Source organism: Lepisma saccharinum, chromosome 2 (genome assembly GCF_977018435.1).
Source record: "Lepisma saccharinum chromosome 2, izLepSacc3.1, whole genome shotgun sequence".
In the NCBI taxonomy this organism is placed as follows: domain Eukaryota; kingdom Metazoa; phylum Arthropoda; class Insecta; order Zygentoma; family Lepismatidae; genus Lepisma; species Lepisma saccharinum.
In genome coordinates, this window is record NC_139230.1 from 73,881,340 (window position 1) to 73,907,142 (window position 25,803).

At 37.4% G+C, this 25,803-nt stretch overlaps 1 protein-coding gene across 1 annotated transcript; it reads right to left on the bottom strand.

Annotated features, from left to right (window-relative positions):
• Positions 1-19,483: 19,483 nt before the first annotated feature.
• LOC145982498 (uncharacterized) lies at positions 19,484-19,987 on the bottom strand. Its single transcript, XM_083115958.1, has one exon. The coding sequence runs from the start codon at positions 19,985-19,987 to the stop codon at positions 19,484-19,486; it is 504 nt and encodes a 167-aa protein (XP_082972084.1).
• Between the last annotated feature and the right edge of the window lie 5,816 nt (positions 19,988-25,803).

A 25,803-nucleotide genomic window follows, 5' to 3' on the forward strand; every position in this document is an offset into this window, starting at 1 on the left:
TAGCCACAAAGAGGCTGCAAGAAGAACAGATTCTACTTGGCGACTTCTACGGGATATGGCTGGAGTGTCGCCTTAAAACATCAACAATCAACACAGACCTTGCACGCCACATAGTAGAGGGCATGGACAAACGAGAAAAACAAGCATTATATGTCAATAACGAAGAGAGACTTCCATCATTATTTGAGTATCCAGGATTTCTTGCTTCTATTTACATGGATCCCAGGTACTTTTCTGTTTTAAGTGAAGAAAACATCCATGTGGCGAAGGTGTATCTCCAGAAGTTGTGGTTAAGACTTGAACACATGAAATCCTTATCAGTGTGTGGAGAGGTAAAGAAACAAGAAGATTCCAGCACTGAAGATGATGACAGTGACCATGTCACAAACTACTTAAAGAAACAAGATTTATTGCGGCGGAATACCATATCTGCACCAAAGTTTAATATTGCGTCATTATTGGACACTTACTTTGTTTCAACTCGAAGACTGAAAAGGACTGAAAATGTTCTAAATTTCTGGGAAATGAGAAAATCAAGTTGTCCCGAATTGTACATTTTGGCTTGTATTGTTCTCTCTACTCCTGCAACACAAGTTAGTATCGAGAGACTCTTTTCATCTCTGAAATTCATACTAAACCCACTCAGGTGTAATATGGCAACCGAAATTATTGATGACATACTTGTTATTAGAAATAATTATATTTTCATGAAAAAAAATCTAACTAAATCTTCATTAAAAAGCAATCTCAGAAATAGCAGCACAGAATTGACTACAAACATTGTAGCAAACTTTGTGGAATCCAATGATACACCACAGAAAGATCTTGTACAACATGTTGAAAATGTGGGGAATATTACTGTCTAGATTAATAATGTATATAATTACTTGATTTTTTTTGTGATCTTATAGTTCATTATACATAAGTAGCTGTAACCAAAGAAAATCTTTTCAGAGGTTCCATAAGAAGTAATTTAATTAAAAGAACAATTTTGCTCGTACTTGTTTAATGTTTCCTAGTAATTAATAAATTTAGTTTTGAGTAGCTGTCTTACCTGTTCACAAAATTGCACAGATATACTGATGTTATACAAGAGTATGAAATATATTTTTATTCATGTCAAATTTGTGGAATTCTGTTTAGTTTTAAATTGACACCTGAAGGAAATGACAGTGTATTTGCTTTGTTTTGAAAGATACAAAATTTCTCTAGTTTTTTAAGTAATAAGGTCTTTTTTTTCCTTGTTTTAGAATTTACCTTGGAATGATTAAGAGAATAATAAAGATATTCAACAAAATTTTAAAAACTGTTTCAATATATACTTTTCAGAACCTCCGTTCTATTCTTATGCTTATACAGTACGAATGCATACTTTAAATATATGTATATTTACATTTTTTTAAAAAAAATTGAGCTTCGATGTTGTAGGGAGTTGAATATATGGCAAATATTGTTATTCCTTGGTTGGTGAACAAATCCTAATTTTTTTTTATTGTATTAATTCCCATGATATCTGTTTCTTTGTGAGAGATTAGTGTAAATTTTTAGATTTTTTATGATAAATTTGACAGCCATTTTAGAATGTACCTCAAAATGTAACATTTAGAGCACATTACTCAGGAACACCACTCAATAACAGACGTTACTGTTAGCCTCCTAATATGTAACCTAAAATCAATTCTTGTTTTTCAAACACGCTACTTCCTAAGGTTAAGTTTAGTTCTCTTGTTATAAAATTCTCTTAATAAAATATCAAAAAATGGCAACATCATTGTCATTATCTTGTCTAAGTAATTATTGCATGGCATCTGATAAATTATCAAAAGACGCACGCAAATGCAAATTAATGTACATTAATTACCTTGATGGACGCACGTGTCTGCCTGTGTGTGTATCCAAATCAGCATGTTACTTTCTAATGTTCTGGACAATGAGTTTTTGAAGAATGGAAACCGAATAGTCAATCACTCTACTACCAAATCATCCCGTGTAACAGCATGGAATGTAAATGGAGATGACAAATAGCATCCACATATCTTTTGAACTTGACTCATTTTGTTAGAATCAGTCGTTCCACATGTCTTATCGATACCTCAAAAATACTGAACCCACAATTGTAATATTAAAATGGGCTCCAATAACTATCAAAGTTTAATTTTTGCATGGCTGAGTTGGGGTCATGTAAATTCTTGTCCTCGCTAAAGTACAGTATGCGTACGTTGCACAAGACTATATAAAAACAAAGTAAATTTGTTACACACACATAAGTGCGCGCCCGCAATTGCATAGCTGAAAGTCTACTGAACACACACACACATCAACTTTCGAGCACTAACGATGACCATTGCCATAAGCACAATCTCTGGCGTGTGTCCAAACATGCACTTCTATGTTCACTATCTAGTAGTAGCAATTTATGGTAGAAATCAATGGTCACTAAAAGTGCATGTTACAACGTCTGCCCACACCTGGGAGTTAGGAATGGAAGACATCGCCATTATGTTATTAAGTGTCCTGTTCAAAATGTCCTTACTTTTATTTTTAAGAAATTTGCCAGAGAACGAAGCGCGATAGTTTTCAATTACATAGAAAATGATGCACCCCCTCAGAGGAGTAACCACAAATTCTTGTCTGCGGGGGGAGTACTTGGATAAACTATTAATAATAGTAGTAATAATGGCACTATTATTATACGTACACAATTTATATAGCCTATATTAATACATTACATAATGAATTCATTCGCCCCACAACAAACAACAAAAAATATGCCTCTGAAATGTGTGCGCTTCTTCTCCCCCAAACAATTGTTCATACATTTAAGACTCAACTGTTTGTAATAGTCTGACGTACTTACTTCTTGTTACTTCTCCCTCTGGTAATTTACAATGCATTACAGAAAATAAATTGCTAGCGAAGCGATCAAGAAAACTTTTAGATCCAAATTTTTGCAAACTGAAAACAATATTGATTTAATATGGCGCAAAAAAATCATGGAGGCCCATGACATTCTCTTTTACATTTTTTTTTCTATTTACATCGTTCGGCGTCCAGGGCTGACTGCCGCCGTCCCCTATACATCGACCACAAGGAAAAAAACCTTGGGACGAAAAGTCCCCGCGCAGCTTTCCCTTCTTCCCTCCACCTCGGGCCATAAGGAAGCATGGTCCACTCTCCCCCTCCCCTACAAGCGGGAGTATGGTGTACAGGAGTCGTGGGTCTGCGCAGGTTGTTTTGCTCATGGTTCCACTATAGCTAAGGGTTTGAAATTGACAAGACTGTAAGAAAAGCAGATATTGCGAGCGAAACGAGCTAGACAATTTTATATAACTTTATTTACATTTGTATAAAGATATAAATCGAAAGGGGGCAATTGCCCTTCTGTGCCTCCTTGCAGATGCTCTTGACCGTCTGGAAGAAATAATGCACGAAAGACGTGAAAACTAAATCCGTCTTTAGTATCGTTTTGTCCTGCAACTCTTAGATTCTGCAACCTTTCTTTCCATAGTTCAATGTTTGCAACCTTACCCCTTAGAATTGATTTCCGTCCAAGGTTGAGGCCCAATCTCCCCCCCCCCCTGTGGTTGCGCCACTGCACCTTCTTTAGCCGTAGTTGTTTTGTGAACTTTCATTGGCTTAAAAATACTTCATTTTCTTCAAGAGCATAATATAGTTTAATAACCGGCGATAAAATTCCTCTCCCCTAACTTTCTGGATTAAAGTATAATAATATAGGGGCATGGAAATCTGAAAGGGGGGTGCGGATGGCCACCTCTCTCCTTTAGAAAACGAATGTCAGCTAAAAGTATATATTTCACACGTATAATTTGATTCCAGTCATAGTAATTTACATTAATTATTATAATGGGTATGCAGGAATGCGATAATTTCGAATTCAAGTGGTGTTTCTTGAGGGGGCAACACTATTATCGGGGTAATATGCCCCATGGAAAAATACCTCGCTTCTCCCTCCGTCGAAAATATCTGCAGACGTCCATGATTAGGGCGGGGCATTAACCCCCCCTTTGGACTTCGTGCGCACGCCTATGGCTACTCATTTCTACACTACATGGAAGGTTTATTCAATTTCGAGCCAAAAGTGTAATTTTCAAATCAGGGTTTTTAAACGTCCACGAACCCATCAACTAATGGGTTCTATTGGGTTCCGCAACAATACCGGAACCTGTTCTATCACAGTGTAAATTCGGTCCAAGTTGCGTATTGTTTCATTTCAAATATGGAACTTAGACCGTCTTTAAATTGATCCGGAACGAAGGACCCTGTGCCGTATTTCAATTGATCCAGAAAAAAGGTTCCTGGAACTTATTTAAATACCTTAAACATAAAAAGGCTCTTTACGGTCCAGATCCATTTATGCTTGCTAATATTCCCTGCTGAACCTGAATTGAATTGATTTAAAATTCCTGATCCTTTAACAACCCTGGTGGAAATTCATTAATTTACAAACAACCATATTTTTAACGAAACATTAATCCCACACAATATACTGAGTTATTTTTCGCAATGTTCCAATGAATGGCAAGAGATTTGGGCTATTCCTTTTTCTTCCTTGATGTTTAATAGATTATATTTGTCACGCACCTATAACGTTACTAGCAAACATTTGTGAATTGTTCTTTCCTTGTAACGTTAACATCTACCATACTGAATTTATTTACGTTCCTTATGCAGATGGTATGTACCCAACTGCATTTTGTTCCGTTCCGCTACAGTGGTTTACATTTTGTTACATTCCTATGTAACGTTAATTAACCATATTGCCTTTCACTTCGTTCCGTTACGGAGGATTGCATTCATTACGTTCCTATGTACCGTTATTTACTACCATGTTGCATTTCGTTACGTTTTTTTGTAACGCTAGTATATACCACAATGCATTTCGTTACTACGTTCCTTGTATCCTTGTAACGGTAGTATATACCATATTGCATATTACGTTATGTTCCAATGTGCTCATTTCGTTCCGTTCCTTTATAACGTTAATATCTACCATAATACATTTTGTTACGTTCTCTGTAACGTCAGTCTGTAACATATTGCATTTCGTTACGTTACATGGGTACCAGCAGCTGAACCATACTCTTCCTCCTACAAAATGGAACGTAACGTGTAACGCAAATTGGGTACGTTACGACTCCCTGCTTTGAGGCACCTCCCCAGTACAAACCGCTCTGTCCGCCAATTGTTTCAGTTGAGCGGCAATAGTGACCGTGTTACGCTATTTTCTTTTAGATAAAATGTCCAGTGATATTGGCAGTAATGATTAAGATTAGGTTGCCATTAGTTTCGAATATTTGTGTAATTGGCTAATCGCGAAGATAATGACGATTGATGATACGAAATTGATCACAAAAAACATTCATGCCCTTGCCCGGATCCGAACCCGGAATCCCCGGCGTTGTGGTGCTCTGCGCTAACCACTATGCCACGAAGTGAAACGAGACATAAAAATGTAAGAAATAAAATAATTACTGTAAATAATTCTATTTGGATGGAATAACAATGGGTCTACAAATACATACAGTGTTGCTAATACGAGTAGTATTGGAATTATATATATTATTAATATTTTTACTCTTAGTTTAAATATTTCATGTGGTGTAAGGCTTGATGTGTAAATAAATAAAATTAGTATTCCACCTGAGAATACCACAAATTGATTTAAAAGTTACACATTCTTCTGTGACACATATGGGTCTTATACTAATGGAGCCATTATGGTGGTGATTACGAGAGTAATGTATATTTCCGTGGCGGAGTGGTTAGCACGCGCTACGATGCCACGAGTCCAATTATTCTTTGTGAGTACCCCTGCATCAATTACATCTAATCATCACTCAACCTCTTCGTCGCCATTAACCAAAGTGGCAGGAAAGGGACGTCGAATAACTAAAAATTGAGATACAGTTAAAAAGATTAATTAGGAATATTGTTGGGATATATCGGTCTCTATGAATCTTTCTATATATCCGTTGAAAAGGGCACTTAAACATTTTCTTTGCCGATATATGGAGCAACGTGCTTCAACATTTGCAGGGGCGGCGCCAGAAATTTTCGACAGGGTGGCCAGAATCTCCTTATTGATAGATTAGGGTGGGCAGTATAAATGTAAGACCATATATAGTATATATGTGTATGTAAGACGTATGTATCCCCCACTCCCTTACACTCCCGATTTTCCTCTTACTTCTTTCCCCTTTCCTTTTCTTGTTTTCCTCTTTATTATTTTCTAATCTATTCTCGCATCTTGTTCCATTTCCTTTCGCTTTGTCTCTGATGGAACAATTATTTCAAGGAAGTGTTTACCCATGCGCAGCAATACCCCAGCTATACATTCTAATCACATTCTTTCATGCATGTTAATACAATTAACTAAATGTGAGTTAGGTTTAAGCTTGTGTTGCAAATACAAGGCACCTACTTGATTTTATGTATTCGGCGACAATGATAGAAAGTGCGACGGTAGATAATCGTGAAGTTTCTCGTAATTTAAATGCATGTTCCTGAGCATAGTATTTTCATCGTATGAGATTTTAACTGAAAGAGTTTTCTTACTCCTTGCGGGTCACTTTTCTTAGCTTACAAGGTTTGTACAACTGAGAAATCTATCTGAATGTTTGTAGTAGCAGAGATTGGGTGCCAACATTTGAGGGGCAAGGACAATATGCTTTTTCTTGGTAGAAAAGGCTTAGTATAAAAAGGCCATATTGTGGGGGCAAAAAGTGGCAAAATTTGGTGAGGGATATGCATCCCCCACTTCCCGGTCCTCCTAATCGCCGCCACTGAATGTTTGAATTAAAATGAACGTCTTATTACGAATGATTTAAAACACACACGGAAATCAAATTCTTTTTTCATTGTCCATGAAGTATTCCTAGGCTAATGAAAGGCTATTTTGACAGAATATCACTCACAAACAGGTAAGATCGAAAAATCTGTTCAGAATTGAAGAGATTATTAGCTAAGTTGCTATTCATTTTCTGAACTGTCATGTTACTAATGCGGGAGAAGCAATACACGTATGGTTGGTTACATGAACATATTTTTTGAGGTAACAAAATGATTTAGGACACAAGGAATTCATCGAAGTTGATCACCGTGCCAGTAATAATTCATCTATTTTTCATAATGACTTGGGTTACATGGCGTGACCATTTCGAACACACTAGAATGTCAACCTCTATCCTGTGCAGCATACCCTGGAAACTTGATTCTTTCAGGCAACGAGTCCCTGGTGCTTGGAACCACTGTCAAAGTAATAATTTATGAGGGTTTGTATTTTGAGTGTCAGCTTGTGTTTATTTTCGCCCCTTCGTAACTTTAATCTAATCACCATTGAACCTTATCGTCGTCATTATCAAAATTAGCAGAAAAATGACTTTAACTTTTAAACAGCCAATGGGTCATAAATGACCCATGGTGCCGATTACAACATTCACGTGCTTTTAGGACCTTCATACTTGTATGTGAGGTTGTAAACTCTGACAGATGTTGAGACAAGACATTGAAATGTCATGTGGAAGAAAACCCACCCCTCCCCTTTCTTTAATATGCAAATTAGCTATTTTTAGCCAAAATGCAAATTGTACATATTGCGTCATATTTCAGCTTGTATGAGAACTAGAACTTAAAACAAGTTTCACTTTGTTGCAAAAGGTCTACTCTTTGAAAACAAAACAATGCAAAAGTTTGCACCCTTTTTCCAAAATAACAGGAGAAGAGGGGGCGAACACGATTTTTTCATTGAAATTTGGGGACTTGGCCCCTCCCAACCCCGTTTTTCTCACTTGGGCTTTCTAAATTGTACACGGTCGCGCGCTCCGATGTTTTTGTTTTCAAACAAAAGTTATCCGAAGTAGATTTCTCAAATAGTCTCCGAGATATAACGTTTTTCTGAAATAGGTGTAAAAATTTAAAAATCACGCGCAAAGGCCGCGGCGAGAGAGGGGTTTTCCATACATAACTGCTTTATTAAAATTTATTCACTGCAGTATTGTAGTGATTACTGTAATTCCTTCTTATTAGTAAAATGAATATAAAGTTGATATTTCGCATACCATATTGATATTTGAAGATAACAAGGATATAAAAATTGTAATGAAATAAAACAAGGACACTTGTGGAATTTTAATGCAGAGCTAATTTAAACTATATTATACTCTCTAGCATAATTAAACCCGAAGGTTTATGGCTTCAGCAACAGAAGCCATTCATCTGTCCCTATTCGGGGCAAGTTCAATCTAATCTTTTCGATCATTGCCGATTTATTTTAGGTCCATCTCAACGTTATCCCTCCATCCTTGTCTTGGTCTTCCTACTGGTCTCTTACATCAGGTTTCCCAACAAGAATCCTGCAAACTATTTTTTCCTCTGCCATTCGTGTCACATGGCCTGCCCATCTAAGTCTTCTTGATTAAATTATTCTAATAATAATAATTAAAAAGTCAAAATAATGTATTGTGTTGCCGGAGGAAGTAACGCTAAGATGATGATTTTATTTGTTTATTTGAAAATTATTTTAACCATACCCAGGCCGGGATTTATATACGTATGTGGAGGCCCGGAGCTGCAGTCCTCAAGTTCGACCTAAATTCTGATCTAACCTTGATCATACCCTGCATAATTTTGAGCCTCCTAAGCCTACTAACTGCTTTTAATCATGGAAGTATTCATTTGATCACAGTTTTTGTTTCAATAGCTCTAGTATTTACTTTCACTTTCTAATGACAAAATTGGCTTTTTATGGGTTGATAATATGTGAATATTTCTAGCATAGATAATATTCACAAGTAAAATATACATGTTATGAACACCAGAATACACTTATTTATCGAATTATTCATATATCTCCAAGTATATGTACTTATTGAATTTCATTGGGTGGGCAATCGGGTGGGCACAGGAATTTTTGGGTGGGTATTTAATGCAATTTGCGGGCCCCCGTGGCGGAGTGGTTAACATATCGCGCTACGAAGTCAGGGGTCCCGGATTCGAATCCCGGCCTGGGCAAGGATGTTCGTGAGTGTCCATTCATCAATTTCATGCCATCATCACTCATCCCTATCTTCGCAAATTAGCCAAAAGTAACACAAAAAGGAAAGTAAAATAAAGCGAATCAATCAATCATTCAATCAAAATTTCATGCAATTTATTGCATATCGCAGGTTTAGTATCTCTATTTACCGTGACAAATTGAGCTTTCGTTTCATTCATATTAAAACATTTTCAGTCCCTATTGATGTCACAGTAGCACGTGAAGAGGACAGGAAAGGGTTACTTCGAGGGAGGGGGAGTAACCTTGAGTGGGCCAATCACAGAGCTGACACTTGGAAAAAGGGACCCAAGATCAAACCTTGTTTGTTCTTGGGAACCTCTCGCCAGGAGCGGGGCTCCACTATGCTGTTCTCCATTTAACTCCATGGGTTTGAATTGCCTGAAACTTCTCCTCGCGATTTTCTGACAATGTGAGACTTGTTCTGTGCTTCACTGTATTTTTACCATTAGGCTTCGCCGCGCTTGGCTTTGTTGAGAGTGCCACCTATTTTGTAAACGACTCGAAACTAAAAATTTGGCAACGCAGAGTACCACGAGAATTTCTCCTCACCACGGCAACTGGACAAAGCCGATTGGTTCAGCCGTTCGTGTGACCCTCCTTGGCTTTCGACGGAGAAGATAAAAATATAATTTCTAAGTCCATTCTTTGGCCGGAACCACTGTAGCAGTCCAATGGGAAAGAAAGATATTGCTTGGGGGTTCATGAAACTCAAATTGAAGAACAGTGTTTCAAACTGAAAGCAAAATTTATTAAAATCCTATTTTGCAATATTTGTCATCAAAGTAAAATTTTCAGCAAACGTAGAACAGTTTGCCGGGCCCACATGAACGTTTCGGGGGCCGGTGCCCCGCGGCCACCCCTAACGACGTGCCTGGATAAAATACATTAATTCTATTGTTTGCCGACCTCATGATGAAGTGGTTAGCCCAGAGCCCTACGGTGTCAGGGGTACCATGCTGAAATTCCGGCCTGGGAATGGGTATTGTTTGCGAGTTTCCTTTCACTCAACCTCATCTACACAATTAGCCAAATGCGCCAGAAAAGCGAAGTAAATCAAATCATTATTTAGTCGAATATCACAGTGAAAAATACACTATACAAACAAACTACACTAACTTTCAACTTTCTGGATATGGGACAAATACTACACGTAATACAATTTCCATGTAAAGAAATGAGAAAATGCACCACAGCAAGGGACAACAAGTCTGTTTATATAAGCAGTTGCAACATTATCCATAACCTTGTATAAATACAAATACATTACAAGCCTTTTCTCAGTGGACAGAAGACATAGAGCACTCAGCCTCTCGTTACCAATTCGATTGATTGATTGATTTGGTGTTTTAAGTTCACTTTATGCACAGTAAGGTTAATCGGGTCTGGACCTACAGTTTAAAGTGGGATCCGAACCACTTGTGCCTCCACCCAGGACACCTTGATTACAAAGCGACGCCGAATTACCAATTCGATTACGAAGGTAACATTTGATTTGCTGCACTGAAGGAAAAAACATATTTTCATTACAAATTCACCTCCACTAGGTGACAAATGGATGACACTGACATAAAAGTAATGCAACTTTCTCACTCAACGTTTTTTTTTTCATCCTCCTAGATCGAGCGGTTTCCTAGTTTCTTTATTTCCGGTTGGAGACCCTTGATGTTACATTCAGATGAAAGGTCTTGTCGTGCAGATTCCGAATATGTAATTACTTTTGCTCTAGCTCAATTAGGAGCCTAGATATTTACGAGAACCCTATCTACGTCCTTCTTCCTATGTTGATAGATAAACATTTCAAACGTTCCTTAGTTAAACATTTATCTACATCCTGTTTCCTGTGTTTACAGATAAACATGAAAACCGTTACATATGGATATCGTATCAATCCATAAGATTATATTTTATTTAAAGCCTCTCTGATGCTTCATGTTGACCAGGGCATTCACTTGTTTATCTCAGTTGTCTCAACCTCTGTGGTATGTAAGTAATTCACAGTGTTGTGCTATGCAAACCTCCTGAGGTATTCAGGATATAGGAAGTTCCATCAGCCTATGGAGTCAGCGGTTTGCAAAGTGGCAGTTAAATCACGATTCGGCATGGAGGAAGGTCTCCATGGCCTGGGTGATATAGAGGTAAGGCAGACTGAAAAGGGACTGACTTTTAATTTGGATTGAGGAGAGAGAAGATTAGAGAATAGGAGTTGAGGAAGAGTGAGGCGAGGCGCTGGTCAACCTCCAACGAAGCCTACAGAGGACTTAGTTTATTTTATTCTTCGAAATAATCTTCATTCTTCAGATAGACAGGTAATTATACTAACCCAGCCATGATTCAGGTTCAAAGGTTCATAAAACCCAATGAGTGACCATTGTCTTTTCTAGTTTTAGTTTTGCTTGTTAGGGGTTTAGTTTTAGTTGTGCCTTTCGCACTGCCAAGTGTTAATTCGTCATTTTAATGACTAATGCTCTCATCATCGAGAATGAAGGATGAATAAGTTACATCACCCATTGATTAATTGGTTAACGTTCTTGGTAAGATCACCCGAACATCACAGTTCGTTACGATATGAACCAGGAAATCGAGGGGAAGACGGTTAACCATTTCCGGGAAAATTACATAGGGTTCATAGAAGTCATAGATAAACGTCAGAAAACTGTTACAGATTTCCGGGAAGTTTACAGATTAGACAGTAGAACCGTTAGGAACGGAGATAACTGTCCTGTCATGCTTGCGTATATAAAGAACGGTGTTCTCTCCACAAGACAGTCTTCGTGAAATAGTCATTGTACGATCATGGACGTACAGTTATCCGCTGACGATCTGTTAGTGCTATATCGTGATGGATATTAAACAACGCCTAGACAGTTGCGGGAAGTGTTGGTAAACATTGCGCAGAAAATCATCGCGGGAGAAAGTATGGCCAAGGAGTATGACCGCTTACTACGGACAGTGACAACATCCGTACCCGTTCTTTCCGGAGAAGGATGGACAGGTATTTCCGAAGAGTCCCCAGGCCCACCGTCGACACCCGATCCTGTATCCCGAGTCACCAAGGTTCTCCAGATAGCCGTCGCATTCGACTACGTTACATCACCAGGAACTTCTAGGAACGCTGCATCCGGATCACACCCGGAGCATTTGCCAGGACCGTCATGGAGACCGGACCCCTTACCACCAGCAGAAAATTCACCCCAGAATGCTTCTGTATCAGATGGGAAAGGTAAGAAAATAAAACATGCTTCAGTGTATCGTGAACACATAGGGAATATAATATTACACAACATTCAAGAACGTGAATATCCTAAATTTCGTTCCAAAGGACGACGTGTGGAATTCAGTTTCTCACACCCTCCAGAGAATGTCGATCCTCACACTTGGATTCGCGAAGGTGTTGAAAATCTTCTCACCTACGTTAAAAAAGACACCAAGGATGAAGACAAAATAGGTTTAACTCTGTCTAACATATCTGACCCAACTGTAAAAGATAATTATATAGGGTGGCATAGATGTGATCAGTTGCATAGTGATATGGTGTGGAACATTATGTACAAAATACTGCAAAGTGCGAAAACCTTCACTGCTACAGATCACTTAATTTTACGAGCAGACCATGTCAATATACCTGTTGGAGGTGGGGGTAATCGAACATATTGTTTACCTAATTACATGTTAAGCACGCAAAAAAGAAGTATCGTCGGGGTACCAAATAAAAAAAAACACTCTGTCTAGCTGAAGCTCTGGTCATAGGGAAAGCCTATGCTGATAACGATCCTTCCTATGCTCAATATAGAAGAAACAGAAATCTTCTTAAACCAGTTTTCGAACATAAGCGAAAAGCAGATGTAGATCTGACAGACAATACGTGTGCCGGAAGTGGAATTCCTGAACTGAGAAAATTTCAGCAAGTTCTCCCAGAATATAAAATTATTGTATACAACAATCTTCGTGATGTTAAAGAGGTTTTGTTTGAAGGACTGGTTGAAAATGCTTCCAAATTTATATACCTTCTCTATGATAACCTCAGACAGCATTATGATGTGATAGTGAACCGTGTTGGAGCATTTGCGGCAAAACAAGAATGTCGCGGGTGTAACGAACTCATATTTCACAAACCTCATAACCATCTGTGCAAACAATTATGTTCTAAGTGCCGTTCAACTCCGCCGTGTGTGTCTGAACAGGATGTTCGCAGAATATATCGAGACATGTCACAGAATTTTTGAAAAATGATAACTGCTTCATAAATCATGTTTCTACACCATTCCGAAATGGTACAGTCTGTAGTGAAATCCAGCAGTGTCCCCGATGTTTCAGAATTAATCTAACACATAATAGATATGAAAAGGTGCATAAATGTAACATGAAATACTGTACTGTATGCAACTGTGTGAAACCTATAAATCATTTCTACTACATGTCTATACCAAAACCTAAACAGAATTCTAAATTTCTATATATATTTTACGATTTTCAATGTTACACAGATATTCCTCACTCCGAGAAAGAGAAAACTTTTCTTCCCGTTCCGAATCTTATTGTTGTGGAGACGGTCTGGCACGCATGTTACAAACAAGAGGATTTAACAGTTACATGTTCTGTTTGTGGAACAAGAGAGTTTATATTCTGGGATGACCCTGCAGACACATTCCTGTCCTATCTGGAATTGCAACATAAGTTTTCCGACATAACCATTTGTGCACATAATGCACGAGGTTACGATTGTACATTTCTATTACGGAGAATGTTGGAAAGAGAAATGAAACCTCGTGTCATCTTAGATGGCACCAAAATCATTAGTTTGACATAGCAAAATCACATACACAGGGATATGTATCCGAAAGATGACGAAGAAGATGAAATCGATCGAGACAACATGCCGTAAACTTGAGGCTTTACGTTCTGAAGGATACCATGTCGTTACAATGTGGGAATGCGATTTCAACGAAATATTGAAAGCAGATCCTGAACTCAATAGATATCTATCGACACATCCTATTGCCTGCTGCATTCCTTTAAATCCACGAGAAGCCTTATATGGAGGAAGAGTTGAAACAGTCAGGACGTATTACAAGATCAAGGAAAATGAAAAATTACAGTACAGCGATTTTACAAGTTTGTACCCTTATGTGAACAAATACTGTGATTATCCTGTCGGACATCCTACAATATTTCTAGGAACTTCTATTCCTTCGGTAAATGAGGTTTTGAACATGGAGGGACTCATCAAATGTACTATTCTGCCACCAAAAACCCTTTTACATCCTGTTTTACTTACAAGAATGCATGGAAAACTAATGTTTGTATTGTGTAAGGCATGTGCTATCAGATTAAAATATGAAGGTACATGCAGCCATTCCGATGATCAACGTGTACTTTCGGGAACTTGGGTCATAGCCGAGGTGCGTAAAGCTTGCAGTTTAGGCTACAAAGTACTGTCAGTGTCGGAAGTGTGGAAGTATTAAACATTGATGTAAGACCCTGTCACAAAAACTGTAGGACTTTTTGCTGGTTATGTCAACGCCTTCTTGAAAATAAAACAGGAAGCGAGCGGCTGGCCTTCATGGTGTCAGAACGATGACGATATGAAGAAGTTCATACAGAAATATTTCGATAAGGAGGGTATTCTATTGGAAGAAAACAGTATTCAAGTCAATCCCGGAAAACGTACTTTGGCTAAACTTTGCCTTAATTCTTTATGGGGCAAGTTCTGCTAACGGGACAACATTTCCCAGACAACCATCATCAAGAAATCGAAACATTTTCTCGATAAAATGACTGACCCAAATATAATGATCGGAGGAGTCGTATTCATCAATCAGGACACCGTTTTAGTGAACTGGAAATATGTTGAAGAGGCCGTCAGTCTGAACAGGAAAGTAAACGTTCCTTTCGCAGCCTTCACAACATGCCATGCTCGTCTGAGACTGTATGAACTTCTAGAAAAGTTGGGTGAGAGGATATGTTATTGTGATACAGATTCAGTAATTTGCATAGATAGTCCTGAAATGGAATATCACCCCCTCCCCCCTCTACAGGTGACGCACTAGGAGAACCACGGATGAACTGGCCGATTTCGGCCCCGATGCGGTTTGTGAACAGTTTGTTTCAACGGGACCGAAAAGTTACAGCATGAAAATAACGAAACTGTTATCCGAATCACAGTATATCTGTAACGTGAAAGGGATTACATGGAATACCTCCACATCGGAATTGGTTAATTTCGATACCATGTGCGACATGATAAACAATGAGAAACTTGAAGTTATGGTCGAAAATATTTTCAGAATCAGAAGAACAAAACAGTTCCAAGTCATTAGTACAAATGAAAAAAAGCTGTTTCAGCCAGTATTGTTGAAACGACGATTTGACCATGAACATTTATCGTTTCCTTTCGGATACTAAGCAGACTAAAATTTGTCTGTAACGGTCCAGAGTTCGAACCCTTCTTGGGGCTGATAGGATATAAAATGTGTTTGCAGACTGACAGATCTTCATTTTTCTTCAGAATCTGTAAGACGTATCTTCAGCATGATTCCTAAACTTTCCCATCCTTTCACCATGATGGTTTGCGAAGCATGAGGAAGAGGAAAAACTACTTTGTGACAAATATGGTCGACTCCATCGTTCATCTTGTCGAAGGATCCGTCAAGAAAATCATATGGTGTTACGATCAGGAGAACAGTATTCCGCAAAATCTTCGAGATATGCAATATCATAAAGGTATCGTCGATTTTCAGTCGTGGAACGGAAAATCCTGGATTATCTTATGATGGTTGCACAAGGAGAAAAAGTCGCCGACCTTTTCACAAAAGGCAGCCATCACAAAAACATTTCGGTGGTGTTCATAACAGAGCATCTTTTTCATCAAGGAAAAAATGCAGGGACATCTTGCTGAACGTGAAGCATTTTGTTACTTTTTAAAATCCAATAGATATGAACCAATTCACGGTTTTTGCACGACAACTTCATCCTCGCCGAATAAAGGAACTCGAAAAAGTATATATAGATGCTACCACGCAACCTTACAGTTATTTGTATATTGATCTCTCACAGTCAACACCGGATCCTTTACGTTATCAGACAGACGTTATCAACCAGAATTACTCAACTGTATATCTTCCTCAGGTATGTTTAAACATCGAGATGAGGAAAACGAGGAACACACGTACCAACCCACATTCTAAAAGCAATAGACATTCGACTTCTTTCAAGAAACATTCACCTTTTTTTGCACGTGTTGAAAAATTCACCGCCCAAACTCCGTAAATCATTATTGAAAAGTTCTCCGAAAAAGACAACACGTTTCATCCGCGAATGCTGCCTGAACGTTTTAGAAGGAAATGTGAAATTAAACCGTCCGCAAAACGCCGTCTGACACCTTACAAGACGGTCATACGCAATCTTGTGAAACCGAAAGTGAACATCGATAAACGCAGAAAACTTCTTGTTCGGAAAGGTGGATTTCTACCCTTACTTCTAGGCTCTTTGTTATCAGGTCTTCTCGGTACTCTCATTCCCCATTGCGAAATGACATTTTCTTACAAAAAGATGATCGTCCTTTCAGCGGAACAGTTAGCACGTATTCGCGGTTCCGAATTGTCTGTAACTGAAAAATTATCCGTTCTAGATAAAAAGAAGAAGAATATTCTAAAATGGCTGAGTCGAAAATCCAAAGAACCATTACAGATTCCTATTGTTTAAGATAACGACGGTTCTTCTACTATTTCACCAGAATCGACGTATTTTCCTCCGAACCTGGCAGAGACATTACCCCGTAATACACGTCATCAGTTACAGAATATCATCGATGAGTACCAATCTACGGCACAACATTTGATAGACGAACGTGAGGAAAAGACACTTCCGGATCCAAAAACTTTGAACTTCTCATCGTCGCCAACGGCAACCCCTGGACCGTCTCATCGACAGAAACAGAAGAAGAAGAAGAAAGTGACCGTCCGTGTATCCAGAAAAACTACACCTTTTCTGAGAACACCTGACGATTACAAACTGGTTTCTTTGAGAAAAAGCCGTAGACAGAGAGATCGGTCATGGGTAGAGACATTGAATTTTTGCGATGCGCGAAATCGCGAAATGTGAAAAAAAGATGCAATTTTGAACATGCTGCACGTAACTACACCCCCAATGATGAAATATGCATGAGGTTTATTCGCGAAGTAATGCGAAATGGGTGCTTTTCCACGAAATGAACGCTTTTTCGCGAAATAACCGTGAAATATCATCAAATTAAGTAGAAAACCTGCAAAACCCAGCAATCGAGGTTGTGCGCGCAAACTGTGTCGATTTGTAACGAAACGTTTGCCTAAAGTTTCCAACCACTTGCAGCTGAAGAACATTTTATCTTCGATCACATCAGGAAGACGCTGAAAATTGGGATTTCCCAAGCACATAATCTCAGTTCGAAAACTTCGTTCCCTGTCAAGCTGCATTCCTTTCTTCCCCCGAATGTCTATTCAAATTCCAGTTTCATTGAACTTGCTAGCTGTAGCAGCGATAAGATTAGTCTGTTCCGCACATCAAGGGAAACAATGGCGTCATTTGGTCATGAATGAATTTTTTTTTATCATCATGTGATTTTCAACATGTGTTTCTGTATGTGCAGTAGTGATTATTTTATTTGTTGGACAGCAAGCATATCCTTTAAATACATACAATGAATAAATCACTTGAGATATATGCAATTTAGAAATTAAGTGATTTTGTCTTGATGTTTTCTTTTTGGTTGGACAGCTAAGTACTTGTGTATGTGTACAGTATATAAAAATGAAGTAGTTTATCAATTTATAGCTCTTTTGTATGTTGTTTCCTCTCATGATGAAAAAGTGTGTGCCATTTTTTTTTCCACCGCTGGTATATACCGCTAATCTAACATTTTATTTGCCGCTCTCCTCAGTTTTTATTTACCATAAATTTGTGTCCCTAGTCATGGGAGTTCCTAAGTTGAAACAAGAAGAAGGAAGTGGCCGATTCTGGAACATTTATTTTGTATTTAATTATTTTACCCCGATTTTAGCTAATCTCCAAAGCGGAAAATATCCACAAAAAAAACAAATTTTACTATTTTTATAGTATGAAAAATATTTTTTTTATAAAGGCCAAAACACCTGAATTTTATCATTTTTTTATAGTGTGAAAAATAATTACGTTTTTTTAATAAATCCCCAAGATATCAATTTCAATAGTCTATAGGGCAAAAAAATTGTATATTGAAGCAAAATCACCATATTTCAAGCAAGCATTTACAATTATCATATTTTTGAAAAGAAAATAGATGTGTACAGTACTTGCTGTACAGTACAGTGCAGTGAATGTGAGTATATATATATATATATATATATATATATATATATATATATATTATTCAAAAGTGTGTCTGCAATTGAAAATGTAGATACTGATAAAATGTTATTACCAGTGGCAGTATATATATAATTATTTCTTCCAAATATATATATATATTCTAAAAATCATGTACGTCTGAAAAATGTACATGTCTGTATTTTTTTAAAGAAAAGCAAAATGCTATATTTATAAAAATATATATGATTGCACCTCAGGATGTGAAGCATCTAACAAAATTGTGCGTAGTAAATGAAGTTAATATTGTACGTATTGAATAATAGCCAAATTGGAAAAGCAATCAAAAGTATTTCTCTTTGAAATAACAAAATTTTTAAGTGCCAATAATATACAGGGTTAGTCAAAATTATGCTAATACTCAATAGTCAAAATTATGTGAACACTCAAATGGCAGAAACAATGTATGAACAAGAATAATGAACTTGACAGACATCTATAAACATGGAATGTAGGCAATGATATGCTGCAAGTGCAGACTTGCGCACTCAATCTGTGCGCCATTACATTCAACACATAAAAACCACCGATTAACAGCAGCACGTAAAGCCCGTACACACATTTCACGGGGTATGGATAATATCACATCCCGTATACGATCTTTGAGGTCATTGATGTCGCGAACCTTCCTACTGAAAACGCGCTCCTTAATCATGCCCGATAACCAGAAGTCACAAGGTGTTAAGTCTGGAGAGTATGGAGGCCAGCGCAATCACGACCAATCCATCGTCCTGGAAACGTCTCATCGAGATAGTTTCTAACAACTAGGGCCCAGTGCGGTGGAGCGCCATCTTGTTGGAAATACCCTGCACTGCGGATTTCTAGTGGTAGTTCATCAATGGCGTACTCCTGCAACATCTGTAAGTAATCGTCATAAGTTACTGTTGGTGTATCAAAGAAGTAGGGTCCAATAACTCCAGCGGAGGTCAAAGCTCACCAAACATTTACTTTGGGGAGGTCTCGTTCATGCTCCCGAATGACTCGTGGGTTTTCGGTGGCCCAGAAAATCGTGTTGTGCCGGTTCACAAATCAACTTGTGTGAAAAGTGGCTTCATCGCTGAATGCTATGACATTCCCAATATCCCGACGGATATTCATCATTTCAGCTAAAATCTGACAGCATTCCACCCGCTTACGTTTCTGCACCACTGTTAACGCTTGGCTGACTTGGATGTGGTATGGTCTCATCCCAAGGTCATGTTTCAAGATGCGCCACACGGTTTTTTGAGGAATTCCTGTTTCCAAACTGCATCGTACACTTGATTTAGAAGGACTGTGGAACACGGCTCCCTGTACAACAGCTATGTTCTCTTCACATCTTCCTGATCTTGGACGTCCTGCATTGCCTCGATAGTTGTTAGCTACTGATCCCGTAGCCACAAACTTCTTGTAGATGTGGTACACTGTTAAACGGCTTGGTGGGTCATGTGCAAATCGCTGTCGAAACTTTTCACGGACAAGGGTCGGCGAACCGTACACTTCCATCGCGCTAGCTACATATCTTCTTTGCTCCAGTGTCAATCGGTCGGCCATTATGTCACCTAAAAAGAGAAAGAGAAGAGATTGAAGACATTTCCAGTGATCAGCTGTGCACCACCTACAAATCTAACAATACATGTTCCAATACATTTCAGTCATAACTGTATTTCTGACCTCTACGTGTTTTGTTCATTGCGTGTTAACATAATTTTGACTAACCCTGTACATCAAAGCTACCTTGAAGAAGTTTTTAAGGTTAATATAATCTTGTAACAATTTACAAGTCAAGAGAGTGCATCACTTTCTCTTTAAAAATAACGAATTTAAGTAACAGTAAAAATATTGAGAATGAAATTATTTACATATTAAAAGCCACTGGCACGAAAACACTACTAAAAGAGAAAATTTTTCACAAGTCAAAAGTTATTTAACTATTAGCTTTATGCTTTGCTCATAATGCAAACTCATTTGCTTTTGACGAAAGCCAAAGTTGCCCTCCCTCTGATGGAGGGACCTAAGTGCTGAAGCCTCGGACAGCAGCTATCCTTATATAATGTTTTAAGATGCAATATTAGCATTGGCAAGCTTATAGCTTACAACTACTTACATAAAAATGGTCTAACCGAGGAATCCATATGTGTTTCTTTATATATTCACAGTCCTATGAAATGATGGAATGTAACTGTGTTCCTATTGGCTGCTGTTGCCCGCATTAAAGAAAGGCACTTTCCAAGCACAGTGGTGACGAACTTTTCTGATGCAATGTGCTTGGATTATTGAGAAACAGTTAACAGACAGTTAACAGAATGTTAACAGACAATGTCTAAAATTAATACTTATTACATACAAAGTCACTATTTATGTACGGGATAGACGGGAGGAGGAAATATACCTGCATTATTCTATAGCATGTGTAGATCAGATAAGAGAAAACAACGAAACACAGAATTGTTGTCGGATCAGATAAGAGAATTTGCAAACATGTAAAGGGTTATTATTTATTAATCTATCCGACACGAAACGGAGAAATATATGTTGTATTCTCTTATCTGATCTTCACATGCTATAGAATGAGCTCGATTCTTCGATTTATGCTTTTCCCACCCGAAATTTAACTGCGAACTATTTAAATACGAAAATCTCGAGAACAAATCATTACAGAAAAATGGGGTTTTTGCATTCATTTCATCTTGAAATTCTCTTTCATTGGACACCTGACTCGACATAGGTCATCATAAAAGAAGATAAAACTTTTATTTTATATCTCAAGAATTAATATAGCGCCGTTGCCTTGTAAACAAGGGGTGCTGGGTTTGATACCTGGTGGGGTACAAGTGGTTTGGATCTCATTTTAAATTGTAGGTCCAGTCTCGATTAGCCTTTCTGTGTATAAAGTGAACTTAAAACACCAATTCGACCAACCAACCAATCAAGAATTAATAAAAATATAATATATTAAAATGATATAAATATCCAAAGGAAAGAAAAAAATGCCAATGAATGTATTTGGCTATAAGAAAGAATATATTTCCCAAATAGCAAGAATTCCAGACAGCAGCGATCTTCATCGTAAATTGAGAGGGTTGGTCATTATTCAACTTAATAGTCTATGGTACCAGGTATACGAAAATACTGGAAAGCAACTATATGTTTTTAACAACAACCTACCGTCATATAAGATCCCTGTGACAGGAAAGATCCAAATGAGTATCTCTCCTCCAAATGCTGCTGTTGTTCATGTGGGAAAAAATCTGTATAGGATTAAGCACAATAATATGTTTCCTAACATACCATACGAGGTGGAAACTGGTCATTTCCTTTATGCGGAAATAATTGACGATTATGATAAACTAATTCCTCTCATCATCGAAATAAGAATAATATACACTCTCATGAATATATAAAATACCGAAACAAAAAATAAAATAAATAAATAAAAATAAAACATAAATAAAACAAGAAAATGGACATATATGGAAATCGAAGAAGGCAGGAAATACCAGATAATTCCAGCGACATTGCCAGATTAGACGAACGTCTTAAGAAACTTAAATCTGATTTATTAATATTACAAAATTCTTTGAGTGTAAACTTACATGCTGAAATTACTAATCTACAGTCTGAATTAATTAATCCCATAGTGAAAATTGATGGTGAACTAAAATCTCTACTTAAAAAATATACAAACTTAGCTTCTATCGATAATGTTGAAAATTTAAGAGAATTTAGCTAAATTAAAAAATGATCTTGAGAAATTCCGTCAAATTCAAACAACTACTTCGGAGCATCTGAAGCAAGAACTAAATAACCAAGCGAATACTATTCGTACCGAACTACTTTCCCGGGCCTCCCCCATGGCGCAGTGGTAGCGTCTTTGCCTTGTAATCAAGGGGTCCCGGGTTCGATACCCGGTGGAGGCACAAGTGGTTCGGATCCCACTTTAAACTGTAGGTCCAGTCCCGATTAGCCTTAGTGTGCATAAAGTGGACTTAAAACAGCAACTCAAACCAAACCAAACTACTTTCCATAATTGAAACTATCAAGACTCAAGAGCAATATGAACTGCTTAATGCCAGTATTCTAGAATTACAAGACCAATTTTTATCTTTTGAAATTCCCTCACTGGAATATATTAAATCCGAACTGCAAACAGACCAATTACATGGAACCATAACAGAAGTTCAATCCAAACTACAAACATTAGAAGACTTTATTAATAATTTACCTTCATCTTCCGAATTAAATGCCATCGCTCGCAGTGTTGCCAGCATCAAATTACGATTAGAGACTTACGAAGATTTTGGAAAGATACAGGCTACTATAGCTCATATTAAAGACACTTTGACAACTATGAGAAACGAATTTATTATTGTACAGGAAACTCTGGAATTCAAACTGCCCAGCATAACAGAATATTTAAATGTAATTGAACACCAGATCAGAAAGTTAGAAAGCCTGAATACCGAATCTGAATTATCCCATTTTCACCATCTCATGGAAGACATACAGAACAAATTGCAATCATTACAACAGACTACCCCGACTCAAGATGACATACAACAAATTAAAGAAGCTTTGGGCAATGTTGCAGCTGCTACGGAGTTAGATACTGTCAAGCAAGCTTTGACCACACTTCAAAATATCGTAGCTAATTTACCCACTTCCCAGGCCATAAGATCTGTAAAAAGAGCAGTAAATCGAATACTCAAGTCAGAGGACATCAAGAACATTCAAGCGGAAATTACCATAATTCAATACTATTGCTACTATGCCTACTAACCAGATTGTGAATGAATTACATGCATTGTTTGTAAAAATCAGAAGACAGGTATTTCATATTACAAACCAAAGTACTAAATTGAAACTTGTAGAAAGTTTACAGGAGATTACTTCCAACATTAGAGAACAAATTGCCACTCTCGAAACAAGTCAAGAATTTGCTTTACCAAGTTTTACCTCTGAACTTCATAACCTCAAAGAAGAATTTAAACAATTAAATGTTGATGTAAAAATCAAGCCCAGCTACGATGAAGTCGTCCGTACCATTAACGAGTATCAGGAGTCAGTAATAAGCAGATTAGAAGATCTTGAATTACGTCAATTTTTCAGTATTCAGATAGTTAGACTTGAGAGTGTACCAAATATACGAGGGCACTGGACTTATGTTAATGCAGTAAATGTTTACAAAATGTATCCTTACAGTCAGTCTCATGAATTTTACCTTGATGGTGAAATTAAATTTTTACAATTTGGCTATGTGAAGACTGGTACAAGTGTTACGGAGGCTTTTAAGTCGATATTTAGTACGGGAAGGATACCAAAATATTTCAGACACACAGAGGGAAAGAATTTTACAATTCTACATTTGCTAAGTTAATGCAACAACATAATATTAAACATTATTCTACATACAGTCATCTGAAAGCTAGTATAGTGGAACGATTCAACAGGACATTAAAAAATCGCAGCTGGAGACAATTTATTCTACAGGGTAACAATAAGTGGGTGCAAATTTTACCCGAGCTAGTTCATAATTATAACAACACAGTACTATTCACATGAAACCTGCTGAGGTAACCAAGTCTGATGAGCAAGGATTGATTTCTACTGTTTATTGTCAAAAATATACATACACTACCAAGAAGCCAAAGTTTAAAATAGGGGATCAGGTAAGAGTCAGTAAATATAAACAGTTATTCGAGAAGGGATTGACTAAAAATTGGAGTACGGAGTTATTCTCTGTAGTTCACGTTTTACCAGGGAATAGAAATACATATATCATAAAAGATAATCATAACAAAATATTGAAAGGGAGATTCTATGAAGAGGAACTCAGTAAAACAAAATATCGAGATACATATTTAATCGAAAAAATATCGAAGAAGAAAAATAATAAATTGTATGTGAAATGGTTAGGTCTGCCAGACAAAAGTTGGATAGAAACAAGCCAGGTGATTCTTTGACACCAACATGGAATGTGGTACAGCGTTTACCAGATGTAGTGGAAACTAATAAAAAAATGGAGAGCTTTTACCCGATAACATAAGGTGCCTCATTGCAGGCCCATCCGGTTGTGGAAAAACCACTTTACTGGTTGATAATTTCTTGCTTGCCCCCAATTGGCTAGATTGGAAAAATAGACATTTGTATGTATTCTCAAAGAGTTTAGAAATAATGAAATACCAACAACTCATGAAGCTGTACGAGGGACTGGGCATAGCTATATTTGCATCAACAATAAAACCTCTCGACCAATGTTTGAAAAATTGTGTTGTGGTGTTTGATGATGTTATTCTGGAAAATCAGAATGAAATTCGTAATTTCTTTACACTGGGTCGTCACAAAGAAATAGACTGCTTTTATTTAGCTCAAACTTATTCCAAAATTCCCTAACAATTACAACGAGATAATACAAACTTAATCTATTTGTTTCGTCAAGATCATACTAATTTGAAACATTTATACGATGATTATGTGGGAGGAGACTTAAATTACAACCAATTTTGAAAATTCTGTTCATCTTGTTGGAACAATGACGATTTTGGATTTGTCACCGTCGACATGACTCGTAAACCTAACAATGGTAAATTCAAAAATTAAAATCAATACTTTTTGAACGTTGAAACAATATTAAATAACCATTAATCAAAAAATAAATATGACGAAACACAAAATTGAAGATAATTCGAAATTACGAGAGTATTTGTCCAATAGTTTCAAAGGTTGGAAATCTGAGAACCGTGGATTTTATGAACAACACAAACGTCAAGACCAACCAATTATCGACGCAATCAGTGGTCTTGGTAAAGAGATTAAAGGTGTGACAGAACAAAATAAAAATCTCATCAATGAATTGGTACCTCTTACTGCTAAAAATTATGAAGATTTCCCTCCTACGCCATTATCCAGCATCCACACTCCTCTGATACTCAAGGAACCACCTGCTAAAGCAGCTATAGAAGAAGCAGAGAAAATAGAGTTGGGTCCCCTGGCAAAGGATTACGTAAGTACTGGAAAATTCGAAAAATATGAGTTATTTGGATTGTATCCAACTATGGAGGGTAATGATTGCGTAGTATGGAAAATTGGCAAATCTAAAGTTACATTCGAAGGGGATAACATCAAAATTAATTTGGGTGGGAGAAACAGCTGGTGCAGATATCCTGGTACTGCTGGATTATGGGAGCATCACTAAGAAACAACCAAAAAATTTTACAGAAGATGATTATCAAAGTTACTCTGAAATTTTGACAATCTCTGATGCTTTGTACCAAAATAATGATGGCAGTCAAAAGCGAGTAAACTCGAGCAGTGGTGACAAATACAAAAATCTGATCAAGCCCATCTGGAACCAACTTAAAACTGGCAGT

Excerpts from the sequence above, each read along its gene's own strand:
- LOC145982498 (XM_083115958.1), bottom strand. The coding sequence starts at position 19,987 with ATGGCCGACCGATTGACACTGGAGCAAAGAAGATATGTAGCTAGCGCG.